Source organism: Helianthus annuus, chromosome 7 (assembly GCF_002127325.2).
Source record: "Helianthus annuus cultivar XRQ/B chromosome 7, HanXRQr2.0-SUNRISE, whole genome shotgun sequence".
In the NCBI taxonomy this organism is placed as follows: Eukaryota; Viridiplantae; Streptophyta; class Magnoliopsida; order Asterales; family Asteraceae; genus Helianthus; species Helianthus annuus.
This window is the reverse complement of record NC_035439.2, coordinates 121,751,743-121,768,768: the sequence shown is the minus strand read 5'-3', so window position 1 is coordinate 121,768,768 and position 17,026 is coordinate 121,751,743. Positions and strand designations below refer to the sequence as shown.

Genomic DNA, 17,026 nt, shown 5'->3' with positions numbered 1-17,026 from the left:
TTTTTTTTTTTTGAATTATTATTTTTTTTAATGTGTTGTATGATTTTCCATAGCGTTATTCAGTTATGCAATTTAATCGCGTTTTAGTTGATATTTAATCTATTATTCCTAACTGCAATTGGAGTTTTCGATATTAATTTTAATTGTCGTTTTCGTTCTTGTGTATTTGTTATTTTTTACGATTATTGGCATTTTTCGTCTATTTGATTAGTTTTGAATTTTATTTAGTAGTATTTGTGAATATTACATATTACTATTTTGTTAATTTGTGTAAACATTAGTTTTGTTAATTTTGGCGTTTTCATTATGATGTTATATTTTGTTAATTATTTACGTTGTTAAGTGTTTTTAATTATTCATCTCATGGTTTTTTTATCATGTGGTTTTTAAATTATGTCTTTGATTATGTCTTGTTTATTATTCAATTAATGGCGTTTTAATGTATAATGTTATTACGAGACATCACTCTGTTTTTCTGATTTTTCTGTTCGTCCCTGTGTTTTCTTAGACGAAGTCTCTTCCTCGAGTAAAAGGCATTGCCCCAAAACTGGATTACCATTTATCATTCCTGACGTCAGTGAAGAATTAAAGCCCAGAAAGGACATGATATTCTCAAGCCATGATGATTGTTATTCAATGTATGTTAAGTATGCCAAGGAGTGTGGGTTTTCAGTCAGGAAAGGGACTACAAAGACAAACTCTAAAGGTGTGTTACATATTAAGTATTTTTTGTGTACGAGAGCTAGGGTATATAAGGACAAGAAGGTTGATACGTTAGACCCCAATCAAAAGGAGCGAGTAGGGCGATCTAACTTTTCAAAGAGGACTGATTGTGGTGCACTGTTATGTGTAGAATATGAGAATGGATTTTGGAAGGTGTATAAGTTTGTCGAGGAGCACAATCATGAACTTGTTGAACGTCCTGATAAGCATTTTCTTCCAACTGAACGACACCTCACTCAGCTCCAGAAGCATGTTATACACAGCATGTCTAAGCTGAATTTGGGTCCTGTCAAGGCGTTTAATGTTATGAAGACTTATTTTAGCGGTTTTGAAGACGTGGGTGCAAGAAAAGTTGAATTTAAGAACCATAAGAGGCAAATTAACTTGTTCATAGGGGAATATGATGCTGATATGGTTGTGAAACATTTGAATAAAAAAAACATTCCCAACCTAATTTCTCGTATGATTACATCACAGACGAAGACAATCGTTTGAAGGGTCTTTTTTGGTGTGATGATCAAGCCAAACCTAATTACCACGTGTTTGGTGATGTGATTTCGTTTGACGCCACGTATCGTTCCAACAAGTAATTTTTTATAATTCAACTTCTTTGTTTTTTGGTCTTTTATTAATTTACATGCATGGCGTTTTTATATTTTACATGCAATGGCGTTTTTTTAGCTTACATGCTATGGCGTTTTACTAGTTTACATTCAATGGCGTTTTATTATTGTTTCATTTCTCATGGCGTTTTCATATGCAGATACTCTATGGTGTTTGTACCTTTCACTGGTATAGACAATCATCACTGCAATGTTACATTTGGTGCAACATTATTGGCGTCAGAAACTGCTGATACGTATATTTGGTTGTTAAGAGTTTTTCTTAAAGCTGTTGGTTCTCAACCAAAAGTTATTGTCACTGACCAAGATCCAGCAATGAAGAAGGCTATTTCTGCTGTATTTGTTGACACGAGGCATCGATTATGCATGTGGCATGTGATGCATAAACTTTCTCTGAAGGTTGTTATGCTTTTTTTACCCTTGGCGTTTTAGTGTACAATGCGTTTTAAGATACATGGCGTTTTGTACCTTGTTACTGTTTTTTTTTAATTAAGTTTTGTCTTTTGTTTTTTTTTTTATATATGTGTGGCGTTTTCGTGTTATTTATAGGTTGGTGTTAGGCTATGCAATTCCACCAATTTTAAAGAACGTATTTGTGGTGTTGTGTGGACGGATATTCTCACACCTGAAGAGTTTGAATCAGAATGGAAAATGGTTATTGCAGAATTTAATTTAGAAGATAATGACTGGCTATCTGATATTTTGGCACTTAGGGAATCTTGGATCCCTGCATACTATAGAATGGAGCCTATGTCTGGTCTTATGCGAACGACATCCAGGTCGGAGAGTGAGAATCATTTTTTTTGGTCAAGTGTGCAATTCGAAAGCTACTCTTGTTAAGTTCATGACGCATTATGAGACTGCAATAGAAGCACATCGTCACACACATCGTAAAAATGATCATGAATCTCGATACAAAAGACCCCAGTTGAAGAGTAGTTACAAAGTGTTGGAAGGGCAAGCTGTTGATATATATAGAAAAAGTATTTTTTGTGACGTTCAAGCTGAGCTTATTGGAGTTGCGGATTGCATAAATCAACGTTACGAAGATCAGCCTGATGGGTTTGTTAAGTTTTATGTAAATGACTTCCAACTGCTTTGTACATCCTTATTTGAGGTAAATAATGGCATTTTGGTTTTTTTGACGTTTTCTGTTAATGGCGTTTTATCATATGCAATGTGTTCTTTTCTTTTTTTAGACAAACATTCTATGCATGATGTTATAGAGATATTGTTTTTGGCATTTTTCAGGTATTGTTCCGTAAGTCTGATTGCATATGCAGTTGCTCATGCAAACGTTTTGAACAGTTTGGTTTGCTATGTAGACATATATTTTATGTTTTGAACTTATGGACATTAGGGAATTTCCAAAACAATACATTCTGAATAGATGGCGCAAAGAGTCCTCCCCAATCTGCTCTCCTGAATTCTTAATTAGTCGTGAATATATGACCGAGCTTGATCCTGATGTGCAAAGTATGATGCGAGATGTTGTTTATTCAACCGAGTACACTTTGAACCGTTTATTTGGTAATAAAGAGGAGCTATCCTTATACAAGGATCATGTTCAATCTTATATGAAGAAGGTTCAAGATATGCAGATTGTTGCTCCTCCCGCTAGTTCTAGGGATAGATTTGCCGAGATAACTGGTCAATATAAAAATGACAAGAATCCGATAAGAGTCCCTGTAGGTTATAAATCCAAAGGTTCTGTTTCTCAGAAGCGCCTGAAATCTAAACAGGAGATAGCAGTTGACAAAAAGAAATCAAAGTCGAAACCCGGGGCCAAAGAAAGACAGTGTCAGAACTGCAAAGCCTATGGACACTACGCATCAACATGCAAACAGGCCGTAATTAAAAGAAGATCGACAAGGTCTTAGAGAGCCAGTGAAGAGTAGCTTGGCATTTTGTATTTGTCATTCTTACAGAACACATACAGTTGGTCTTTGAGAGCCAGTGTAGAGTACTTTGGCATTTTTTTTATTTCAATGCTATAGAACACGGACATTTCTCAGTTTGGCGGTTTTTTTTTTTTTTGCATCTTTTTCTTTTTTTCTATCTCTTTATTCATAACATGCTACTTCGAAGTTAAATAACAAACAATATAAGACCGGGTAAGGAAATCAAACGCCAAAAAAAAAAACAATAACGCCACTAAATAAAACTTCCATAAACTTCTATTTTTGGTCGTGCTAAACTCAATAATGTTTAACATTGTTAATCCTCAGTCAAGAAAGATGTGTAACAATGTTATCCATCCCGTTTAACTAAACTTTATAGAGAATAAAAACAGAATCTCCATGAAATGGCTTTTTTGAAGTTTTGTGGTTTTTGTATGTTTTGGCGTTTATATTGAGGATCTTGCTCATTACATAGAGTGAAAGATTATTGAGAAAATTGTGTATATCAAAGAAACATGGATTTGAATCTTTGATATTTTGGTTTTTTTCTGGCGTTTATAAGATGAATGGTGTAGAGGAAAATATAGGTTTTTGTGGTTTTGGTGGTTTTGGTTTGGATTTTACTAATTCTGAGAGTTTGTTTATATAGGAAGTTTTTGGCGCGTATTTTAGGCGCGATTTTTATTGCAGTAAATGGTCATAATAAAGTTCCGTCGTTTTAGTACTGTTTGTTCAGCTTTATCGGTTAAAAACAAAGTTTGGCGTTTTATATCTATGGCGTTATATTATGATGAAGTGTGGTATGTATGTTGAGGCGGGATTTTAATAGCGTGCGTTTGGCATTTTATGTTAAGTCAAAAGACCCTTTTATCCTTAATGAAGTGCGCCAGATTAATAAAAGTGATTTTATTTACGAAAATGCCACCGCGTCATCTAGTCCATAGATTGTTTTGATCTGACGATCTATAAGCGTTCTCTCCGTTCTCACACTTTTGAGCGTTTTCTCTAAATCCTGACCCTATATATATATAGGGTGGGATTTAGAGAAAACGGTGGAAAGTGTGAGAACGATGAGAATGCTTATGGATCGTCCGATCAAAACAATCTATGGACTAGATTGACGCGATGGCGTTTTCGTAAATAACATCAATTTTATTACGTGGACGCGGTTCATTAAGGGTAAAAGCGTCTTTTGAGTACTCCAAACAAGACGCCTTCTCATGAAAATAAAACGCCAAACAAAAATCACACACCATTCTAACTAAAACCGCCATTAGATATAAAACGCCAAGCTTAATTATAGTAAAATCCCGCCTAAAAAACCGCCAAAAAATCCTATATGTACAACAACTCAGACCTTCAATTAAAAACACACACAAAAACTCCAACGCCATATTTAATATATACCATTCGTCTGATAAACGCCAGAAAACCCAAACATCAAATATAGTGTTGTCAATAAAGTGTAGCTGTATAGGGTGGACAACATTGTCAGTTATTTTTCTTAACTGAGGATTAACAATGTTATCCATCACCATACAACAACACTTTATTGATTTTAGCATGATCAAATTTACAGTTTTAAGATGGTTTATTTTGTGGCGTTCTTTTTCTCGGTAAAACGCCAAAAAAGATAACATTTTGGCTGAAAGGGTGTAAACTCAATAACATTTTGCTGCATGAGATGGACAAAAATTATAGAAAAAGAAGCTGATTTCAGACTTTGTGTTTCCAAACGGCGACAAAAAAACTAGTTCAAAAAACAAAAATAAAAAAAAAATCATACGAAAGTTGAAACAGCTAGTGAAGATGCTTCAAAAGAAGAAAGAGACTCGTGACAGTGAAGATTTGGAAGATCAATATTTATTTTGTTTAATTTTCTTTTTCAGTTGATTGTTATATAATAACAATGCCATATCTAATAAAAATGCCAAAAAGCCAAATGTCTTACACCTTTGGCGTTTATCAAACCATCATAATATTACTTTAAAAAAACCGAAAAAATAAAAAAAAATAATAATAAAATAGATAAAAAAACAAACTAGAAAATGTAACTAGAAACAGTAACTACAAATCAGTAATACTAATACTGAAGATAGGGAAAATTTATTATATTAGAATCTAAAACGTCAAACTTGAAAGATGGGACGTGTTAAAGAATTCAGAGATAAAGCTTGTCAAAAACAATAATTACAAACAGTAACTGAAAAGACTAATACTTTATTATAATAACGAACCACCTAACTTAGGCGCCAAAAAGAGATCCTATAAAATGATACGTCTTATCAACTTCCATTTGATCATACAAAAAAAAAAAAACAAACGCCAATACTACTAAATACCACTCACTGTAAAACGCCAAAAAAAAAAAATCAAAGATGGCTAATATGCTTTCTTGGATATTCAGTATTGTTATTCGTGAAGTTTCACTAAATGAATTGTTAGCGGAGGCGAGTAACTCAGTAAGATTTTGCTGCATGAGATGGACAAAAATTCAAGAAAAAGATACTGATGCCAGTCATAGTCATATGGCATTTTGTATTTTTTATTCTTGAAGAAGGCTTGGATGAGGAGAAGAGATCAATGACACTGAAGAGTGGGATGATTATAAAGATGAAGATCAACATGAAGAAAAAGCGAAAAACCCACCCACACGTCATAGATCTATGTCCCCAAACATCAACAAAAAAAGCCACTTCAACAGACGAGCAGGCAAAATAATCAAACCGATGGGTTTGTTAAGTTTTACATAAAACGCCATATTTTTTGTGACAGTTCTTGTACTATTAAAGAACAGGGAGACCGATGACAGTGAAGATTATGAAGAGAGATCCGATTAGGATTTTTAATTTATTTTCTTCGCTTGTATTTTTTTTACTGTGGCTGAAATATAATCTAACAATTGTAAAACGCCAAGATACCACAAACGCCAAAATGTTTATAAAAATAATAGAACAATGTGCCATCTTTTTAAAACGCCTTGAAAAACGCCATTCAGATAGATTTCTTGACCACCCTGGGTTCCAATGGTATACGATTTGAATAAACGCCATAAACGACAAAATGTTAATACGATGAAACCATTAAACGCCATTAATTATTGAATTTGGTTAACGCCAAAAGTCTTAAACCCCAAAATTTAAAACAATATTCGGAAAACCGGAACTGGAAAAGCAGAAGATAAAAGGATAAAAAAGCCCCTTCGCCCTTCTCTATGTCGCGTGACACGTGTTGGGCCAGGATGCGTTCTCGTCGTTCTCATTTTCTCCTGAATCCCGACCCTATATATATATATATATATATATATATATATATATATATATATATATATATATATATATATATATATATATATAGGGTTAGTTCATCTTTGAAAAACCCCCCTATTGTGAACACTGGTGAACTAATCCTAGCCCTTGATTATCAATACACAAGTGTAAATTAATGGCTATGATTTCACGATGAAACTAGTGTATTTTACTATTTGATTATGTAAGTCAATGGTCAGGATTTGTTCACTCAGTTCACAAATACACTAGTGTTCACTCTCTATATACATAGATTGAAGATCATGTACATTAATTCAAAAGTGTGAGAAGTGTGAGAAATATTGTGTAGATGACATGTGTCCTCAATCTAAATTAATTCAAAAGGGTAAAAAATAATTTTCTTATTGACTTAATTAAATGATAACCTTCCATAACCGCCACCCTTTATTATAGGAATACGAATTAAGAATTAATCTACGAATTTATGTCATCTCGTTCATCAATTATTAATTCTGAAGACCGGGAATGAAAATTTATAGAGTGTTATATAGTGATGGATGTAGAATGAAGGTTTTTATATAACACTACGAATCTATATAAAACACTAAGAATAGCATATAACACCATATAACCCTTTTTATACCTCTATATAACACTACAACATTATATATAACACTACAATCACCATTCAGAACTGTAGAGTGTTATATATTTTTATATAGTGTTATATAGTGTTACATGGTATTATATGGTCTTATATGGTGTTATATAGTGTTTTTTGGTGTGATATAGTGTTATATAATGTTATATGATGGATGTATAGTGTTATATAGTGTTATATGGTGTTATATGGTATTATATGGTGTTATATAGTGTTTATTTAGAGTTATATAGTGTTATATAGTGTTATAGTGTTATATTTATCTGATAGTATGTCTATGATAGATGTATAGTGTTATATACTGTTATATAGTGTTATATGGTGTTAAATAGTGTTATACGGTGTTATATGGTGTTATATATGATGGATGTATAGTGTTATATATTTCTTGTAGCAGTTACATATTTCTGGATTTTTTAGAATGTCCGGATTTTAGAATAAGTTTAAAATTGAATCGCTAGAATTTAGGAGTGAATCGCTAGAATTTAGGAGACGTTACCTAATTTGAAACATATACAAAGACACTATTACCCCTACAATTTTCAACTTAGTCCAAATAATTAAAACACAATTTATAATTTGGTCCCTATTGATCTCAACCATTAGATCAAAGATCTAATGGTTTAAAACACTTCTTACACTTCTCACACTTTAGACACTTTGTACACTATCCCTACCCTATATATATGCCTTATCGTATAAGCGTACAAGATTTGAAGATCGCACGTTATAAACTTCAATCGCATGTTATAAAAAAATAGTCGCATGGTGCGGGTTCAATAGGGAACATTAAAAACGTAGGTAACCAAGGAACATTGTATTTAACATTTAGATATAGAGTAAAGTACACGGATGGTCCCTGAGGTTACACAAAATTTTGGATTGGGTCCCTAGCTTTTGAAAAGTATATGGATGGTCCCACTGGTTTGCACTTTGTAACGCATTTAGTCCCCACCTAACAAATCTAAAGGTATCAGCAGATCCAAGTTTGGGACTAAATGCATTACAAAGTGCAAACTATACGGACTATCGATGTACTTTTGGCAAAATTCGGGGACTTAATATGTTACAAAGTGCAAACCACAGGGACAATTTGTGTACTTTTGAAAAGCCAGGGACCAAATACAATATTTTTGTTAACCACAGGGACCATCTATGTACTTTATTGTTTAGATATATATATATATATATATATATATATATATATATATATATATATGTTTTAATTTTTTTTACTTATAGATTTTTTAAAGTCTTCTACATGTATTTATATGTAAAAACTCTCAAAAGTTTTTTGAAAAAACTAATTGTTAACATGTTAAATTGAAATTTTATTATATATATATCATAAAATTTCAATTTAACATGTTAACAATTAGTTTTTTCAAAAAACTTTTGAGAGTTTTTACATATAAATACATGTAGAAGACTTTAAAAAATCTATAAGTAAAAAAAATTAAAAAAGCTTAAAAAACCATCATAAAGGTAATTTCTTTAAGAAAATACATATTTTTTATGAGAAAAGTGCCCGGATAGTCCCTGTGATTTGCTTCGTTTTCACCTATAGTCCCTACACTTCTAAAATTACAGCTATAGTCCTCAACTTTTGCACTTTCATTCTCGGATAGTCCCTTGCATGGATAGGGTTAATTTTCTCCGTTAAGTGGATATGAAATGACAAAAGTACCCTTTCTATTAAAAACCCTAAAAATCTATCCTTTCAGTCAGATTACTATACCCACCATCAACTACAACCACCACCACCCTCCACCGGAGAACCACCACCACCTCCGTCGTACATCCACCATCTCTGCCATTAACACCACTCCACCCCTTCAACCACCGTCTCTGCCATTGAAGAAGTTTGTTTTCCAGGTCTTGTGTTTAACAAAGAAGAACAAGTAATCGAATCTGAGTTGTTGATTAAAAATAACAAATGAAATCGGTAGAAAGTTATCGACTTTCTTGGAATGTTATTAGATCTAAATCGCATCACAGATTGAATTGACTATTATCTGCAAGTTGTAGTTTGAGATTTGATTTCTTACTCAAAGAAAAGCATAAAAAAGATAAGATCTTGTGTGCGATGTTATGACTGTTGAGGATCAGATCTGAATCGCATCACAGATTCGATTTTTTTCAATTGTTGATAACTTTTTTTGGTTTTGATTGCTCGATCTAGAAAAAGAAAAGGAACGAGAATTGAAGGTGTTGTTCAACGTTTGATTAGTGGTTGTATTGATGAAGTGTTTTAGGATTGAAGGTCTCGAAGAATAGTTGCAGGTTTTAAATTTGGAATTGAATCTTTGGTGTAAAAGAAGGTAGACAATATAAGTGACGATTGTGATTGTCGAGAATATCAAAATGAGAATTATTGGGGGTGGGGTTGAAGATGGTGGTGTTAATGGCGGAGACGATGGTTGAAGGGGGCGGTGTTCATGGTGGAGATGGAGGATGGTGGATGTACGACGGACGTGGTGGTAGTTGTAGTTAGGGACTATCCGAGAACGAAAGTGTTCCCCACTGACACTATATATATATATATATATATATATATATATATATATATATATATATATATCATTAAGTAAATCGCATCAATAGCACAGCTAAGGTAGGTCTGAGGAGGGTAAGATGTAGACAGCCTTACCTCTACCCCGTAGGATCAGAGAGGTTGCTTCCAATGAGACCCCCGACTTGATATACACACACACACACACATATATATATATATATATATAGGGTAAGGTTCATTTAAGAACCACCTTTATTGTGAGAACCATGAAAAACAACGTGAACACACCAAAAAAACCTAAAAAAAAAAACTAACCCCCACCCCTCCCCCCAAAAACCTAAAAAAAACCTAACCCCCTCCCACCCAAGCTAAAATGCTAAAAACTAAACTCCCAAAAAACTAAAAAAAAAAATCTAAAAAACACCAAAAAAATTTTTTACCTGAAAATAGCTACTTTTAGTAGCAAAAAAAAAAAAATTAAAATTTTTTTTTAATTTTTTTCTAACGAAAATTAGCGATTTTGAGGTAATAGAAATATTAAAAAAAATTTTGCGTGTTTTTTAGTTATTTTTAGATATTTTTGGTTGTGTTCATATTGGTTCTCGCGGTTCTCGCGGTTGTCGCAATAAAGGGTGGTTTCTATATATATATATATATATATATATATATATATATATATATATATATAGATATATATAGATATATATATATATGTATATATATATGTATATATATATGTATATATATGTATGTATGTGTGTGTGTATGTGTATGTATGTGTGTGTGTATGTGTGTATGTATATATATATATGGTGAAAATTTTAAAAACAAAATGGTCTTAACATGCGATAGTGCGGAGTGAAAAAATAACGTGCGTAATTAGGGTTTACCCTATGACAACCAACATTTTTTCAGTTAATCCGTATAAATTAATCACTATTTATACATTATTGTTGTGCGAATTTGACTTATTTATTTAGTAATTGAGTTCATAAGTCTAGCAAGGTCCGGGTAAGTGCATGGGATTGCATTTGATTTCCATTAAATTTAAAGTTTATCGCATAGCGATAAAAGTGTAAAAAACGGACGTTGTTTCGGTTGTGTTCCTTAAGTATTTGATCATTCTTTGATTGTGTCCACCATTGTTTCGGTTGTGTTCCTTAAGTATTTGATCATTCTTTGATTGTGTTCTTACTTGATGCTTAGTGTAAGATGTTTCTTGTTTTAGATTGCTTATGATTAAAGGTGTTGTATAAGTACGAATCTGGTTGACAGATTGATGATAATTATAACCGAACATAGGGAATTGGCAACCTGATAATGAGGGTGTGATTGAATGATAGGATATTTGGGCCGATGTGAATAGGTTATGCTTAATCATTGTTAGTGTTAATTGGTAACTAGGGTTTTGATAAAATTATAATGTTAGTCTAGGGATTGTTCATACATAAACTGTTGGTGGTTACCTTGAATAGAACAATGATTCTTGTTCTTGGGCAACACACGAAAACTTAGGATAGACTAATGATGAGTGTTTATTGTATTTGTGGTGATAATTGATATGATTTGATTATGAATAATGGTGATGAAACTGTTGGTAGATAACTAAAGCTTGTGGATTTAATTGTGTAATTGATTTTATTGAAATTAGTGGAGTGTCAGTTACGGAAATTATGGGAAGGGTTAATTGGCTCAATCGCACACTCTCTTGGTCACACAATTAAGACCTGGTCGCACACATACATGGGCCTAGGGGATTTATTTTGGGTTTGGGGCCATGCGCTGAATGGTTGGGCCACGGGTTAAACCTGGATCGCACAGTCCATGGTGAGTCGCACAATATATTTGGGCCAAACACCTTGATGGATCGCACACCAGTGTTGGGCCCAGTCGCACACTTGAGGCCTAGTCGCACAATTGAGCCTCACTCGCACACCTCATTGGGCCGTACCCAACTATTGGGCCTGCATTGTTCACGGGTCGCACAAGTTTAACTCAATCGCACACTTGGTTGCACGCACACTTTAAATGAACTGCATGTTAATGGTCGCTGATGTGCGTTGGGTGTTATCTATACTACTTTAATAAGCATATAGGAAGGGCAAGAATGGTCATTTGCCATTGTACAAGCATTTCAAGCACATTGTACAAACATCTTAAGCACAAATGTGTTGAAAGTACCTTTTCAACACAAGCAGAATTCTGTTACGCGGGATATCTAATTTGTGGGCGGTATTTCAAAATTCAAACACCCATTGTCAGATCTATCTTTTCTTCATCTAATCTACACGCCTCTCTTTCCTTTTCTCTTGCTTTTTCCTCTTTTATCCTAAATCTCAGGCTTTTTCCCTCTTTGTGTTGAACACCGATGATTTGAAGAAATCCCTCTCTGGTGATTTTCAACTTAGGTAGCGTTTGGTATGAAGGAATGAAAGGTGGAATGGAATGGATCATTTTGATAGAATGAAAATAAACATGTTTGGTTATCATTGGTAATGGAATGGAGCATTCCAAGGGAATGTAACTCTTTCCAAATATAACAATTTCCATTCCTTGGTATGTAGGTGTTTTTTTTCCATTCCTTCAAGGAATGGAAAGAAATATGTTATTATTATTATTATTATTATTATTATTATTATTATTATTATTATTATTATTATTATTATTATTATACTTTTATTTGTATTTATATTTATATTTATTAATGTTCATACTAATATTAATATATATGAAAAATCTATTATTAATTTTTTATCATTAATATATTATTATTATTATTATTATTATTATTATTATTATTATTATTATTATTGAGTCAATTATATTTTTGTCGCTTTAATACAGTTGTGTTTACTTCATTTTTTTTTTGTTTATCAAATTGTACAAAGTAATGATTCATTCTATTCATATATGAGTAACCAAACATCACAATGGAATGGAATGATCCATTTCATTCCGTTGTCCATTCCATTACCTCGTCCATTCCATTACCCCATACCAAACAGACCCTTAGAGTTTCTTGCCTCCTGTGGTATGAGCAAGATCTCACCAGATCCAACAATGGCTTGGTCTGTAATAGTGGTCGAGGCAAGTTCCAACAACCCGAGGTAAGTCCGACAACCTCCTTTGATTTGTTTAGATCATGCCCTTTAGTTTTTGAATCCGATGTTTGTATCTGCTTTAAAGTTGCAGATCTAGGGTTTGACTTTCATGTCTGAGGTAAACTCTACTTTGAATCAACAGATCTAGGGTTTAATATCTCATGTCTAAGGGTTTTATTTGACAGATCTCATGATTCCACTTGGCTGAGGTATCTTCTCTGGCGGCGGCAGTGAATGTGACAAGGGTGTAGAGGAGCTGCGTGTGTGGAGACTCGATGAAAATGGGTGGCCCCGGCATCAACAGCAGGCGCCGGCTAGGGTTTTGACCACGACCACTTGGTAAGTTCAGTTCATCCAAAAATCTTTACCGATGAAAACGGATTGTCACAAATAATCAGCTTTTGTAACTTTGTTTGCATATTAAACATGTGTTTATGCAGATTATCCACTAACAAATATCGGGAATGTTCCTTTGATTCAAGTTTTAGAGTTCATTTTACACTTGGGTACTGGTCTTCAAGATTATTCCGGGATTTTGCTTAAAAGAGTAAAGTTTTTTCTTTTTTTTTGTTGTTTATTTTACATTAAAATAGTTTACTTGTTGAAATTCATTTGAATAAGTCCATAACAAGTAATTTTAGGTGACCTTTTGAATATCTTGGTTGATTTTCAAAGATTTATATTATGAGAGTTTGAAGTGTGTGATTCGTAGGGGAATGGAATATAGGCATGTTATAAACTGTATTTAATGAATAGGAATAGGCAAATATATGAACTGCAAGTGTTTTGAATGGGAATATTTCATATATTTTTTTTGAATAAATATGATAGGCTTTTCAACCAAAGGGTATTTCCCTATAACAAGGCTATTGAAGACATAAAGGACTTGGCTTTCTTATGGATGTCGAAACAGATAAAAAAATAACGCTTCAGCATTGGCGAACTTGTTCAGATTTTAACTACACAAGAGGTGTTATTGGAAGGGATGCTTCTTCTGTTACACATGTACCAACAGAGTTATTTCACGTACGAGGCGATGTATAAAACGCCTTACGGCCTTGATGTGCTTCATGTACATGTGGGTCAAGATTATTACAGAACTGTATCCTACTTGGCTTGCTGGTTCAACTTCTGTAGGATGCTCTCTTTCTATTCTTAAGTAGTAACTATTTTATTGTATTCTCTAGAAGTAGCTAAATGGGCCGGTTGGGCTGGTCTGTAGCAGGTCAAAACACCTAATTTTGGGACAGGTTGAAATGGGTACCCGAAACATTTGCTTACAAAGATTTGAACTTTTTTATTGACATTTGGCGTGTCACAAATGACTCAAATAATATACTATTCAAGTAATATTCTCCTTTGAATGAAATGATCTAGGAGGTTTGTGCATCTAAATTCACTTTGATGACTTTCACCATATTTTGACTCTGTTACTTGATGTAATAAATCATAGAAGAAAAGACATGAAAATGCTAATGAACGATCAAGTAACGAGAACAGACCAATGGGACCTGTTTTCAGCTCTTTTATCCATGAAGAGGAGTCTGATGAGTTGTAAGGTTCTTTAAACTTTTTATGTTTGAGGTTACTCCTAAGAAACCTTTTTGGTTCTCTTGTTGTTACATGTTACATGCAGACTCTTTATGATTTTTTAACTCTTTATATTAATTAATGTGCTTATGAATTATAAAAAATTACTAGCATAGATACTTAACACCACCGATGGTAATTGTTTACACTTTACTCTAGGATTAATTCAAAATTCATGAAAGGGTAAATGGGTAATTAGTAATGTTTATCACCTGTTTTTCTCAGAAAATTAGATGTTATACATGACTTTGCAAGAAAAGACGATAAAGAGAACTTGATCAAGTGTGTCGAGGCTGGCATTCCTGTGGATATAAAGGGTTTATTACACTCTTATTCCTTGAAGTCAAATAGTCAACTTTATTTCTCTTTTAATTTTTCTTTTAATTTCTTTTTAATGGTGGTGGTACCGCCTTAAACTTTTAAATAATATGAGCATAGTGGAGTAATGCTTGCTTATGACTTCAAATGCATTTACTTGAATATATTTACAATTCCTTTTTTATATTCTCATTGTCGTCTAAAATCTGCAGATAGTGAGGGTCGGGCCCCTTTGCACTGGGCTGTTGATCGTGGCCATATCGAACTTGAAAAGGCATCGGTTTAGGGTAATATTCCAACTCCTACAGGTCAAATGGGGTCAATTCATAAAGTCAGCTAAAAACGAAATGGGTCAAATCGTTTTAAAGTCCCTCAAGTGTTATTTAAAAATTTAAATAGCTAATTCATGTTTTTTCTATAAAGTTGGATTATTATTAAAACGATAATGAATTCAGGTTTATCTAAACTATTTATAAAAACACATAGGTCTTAGACAAAAAAGTGATTTAGGTCAATACAGCTATACAATCCATAATAAAAAGTCAACTGTTCAACTTGTTATCTACCCTGTCAGTTTGTCACTCGCTCGGACTAATATATTTGTTGATGAAGGATAACGAGGGCCAGACACCGTTGCCTTATGCTGCTGTTTGAGAGAGAGAACGCATAGCCGAGCTGCTTGTGAAGAAAAACGCATCAACATATATAAAAGACGATGACGGAAACTATCCTGCCGATCTTTATGATTCAAACGAGCCGAGCTACTCGAGATTGGCTCGAAAAAAAGCTCGAATGATCCGAGCTTAAACGAGCACCGTCGCCGCGAGCGCAGCCGCCGTGTATTGTTGGATGAATCAACCTCGCTGCCGCTACACAGCCGCTACGAGCGCAGTTTGCTGAAGGTTTTTTTTTAATCAGTTTTTTTTGTTCAATTTGTGGTTTGCTGAAGGTTTAGTGTGATAATCAGTTGAAGACTTTCCAAAAAAATAGAAATATTGCTCATTTATTTATGATCAGTTTATTCTAAGAGTTAATTTTTTTTAGTAAAATGCTATTTTCGTCCCAGAGGTTCGGCCAATTTTGCGACTTTCATCCAAAGGTTTATTTTTCCGCATCTGGATCCAAAAGTGTGAAATCTTGTAATTTTCATCCGGCTCATTAACTCCATCCTTTTTTCTCCGTTAAGTCAGGGGTATTACTGTCTTATTTGTAAACTTAAAAGGGCAATTTTGGAAATGGTCCCTATCTTTCCATCACTACATGAATAAGAAAAACCAACTTAAGTATTAACTTAAGTGCTATACAACAGATTGGATTTATGGGTGAATTTAACAGATTGGATTTATTGGGAGACTGGACTACCAAAAAGGAATCGATGTAATACTCTCTGCAGCTCCAGCCTTGCTGCAAGATGATGTTCAATTTGTAAGCATTTATCTAAAGAATGGAATGGAGTTATGACTAATGGATGAATAAAGATGGAAAATTGGAGATACTTTAGGGAGAATGAACAATTATAGATCACTACAGCCTTGCTGCAAGATGATGTTCAATTTGTATTAAGCATCATCTATCGCGCCTTTGCTTACTGACTTTTATAGATCACTACTTTAGGGAGAATGAACAATTATCCAAATATGGGGATACTAAATCTGCTCGAGCTATGATGCTGGTTGAACTTAAGAAGCTAATTGAAGGAAATCCTTTATTTTGTGACAAATTGCAGTTCCAAACCTTAAGAATTCAAGATTAAGGACTCTTATAAATCAAAGGTAAACCTTAAGATAGTTTGGGAAATTTTTGACTATGTTTCGTACATCTTACAATATAGTAGTTAATGTTAGTTAATTATGTAATTGTATCACAATTTGAACCAACAAAAGCCTAGGTAGTTCGTCTATTTCAGGTAACATAACTAGAATCACACAATTTTCTTTGTTTTCTCCTGAGTCGCACAATAACCACCAAACGCCATCATGAAACCACCAAACGCCATCATGAAACCACCAATCGCCGCAAACCGCTGATTCTCTGCCGCTGAAGAAGGCCTCAACCGACCCTCACATTCTGCTACACTGCCACCATCGGCGTTACAAGCCACATTGGAAACTACATCCCCGTACATAGCCCTAAACTCACCAACCTAAGTGATATGTTTCCCGCCGCATCGCACGGGTAAACGACTAGTATATATTAGGTGTATATTTTAAGCCCGTTTTACACTTTTTAGCCAAGTTTTAAATTTATAAAACACGATATTTACTAACACTAAACACACATATGGGCAAGTGCACCCATCGTTGACGTAGTATAGTGTTGGTAAGA

The 17,026-nt window shown here is 33.7% G+C and overlaps 1 protein-coding gene and 1 pseudogene across 1 annotated transcript; both read left to right on the top strand.

The window, feature by feature from the left end:
• The first annotated feature begins 636 nt into the window (after nucleotides 1-636).
• LOC110882023 (protein FAR-RED IMPAIRED RESPONSE 1-like) lies at nucleotides 637-3,226 on the top strand. The gene is made up of 6 exons (XM_022130131.1): nucleotides 637-1,097; nucleotides 1,487-1,745; nucleotides 1,896-2,133; nucleotides 2,216-2,446; nucleotides 2,546-2,597; nucleotides 2,707-3,226. Exons 1-6 carry the CDS (start codon nucleotides 637-639, stop codon nucleotides 3,224-3,226), a joined length of 1,761 nt encoding a protein of 586 aa, XP_021985823.1.
• An 11,332-nt stretch (nucleotides 3,227-14,558) lies between these two features.
• LOC110882022 lies at nucleotides 14,559-15,668 on the top strand (annotated as a pseudogene).
• The last annotated feature ends 1,358 nt before the right edge of the window (nucleotides 15,669-17,026 follow it).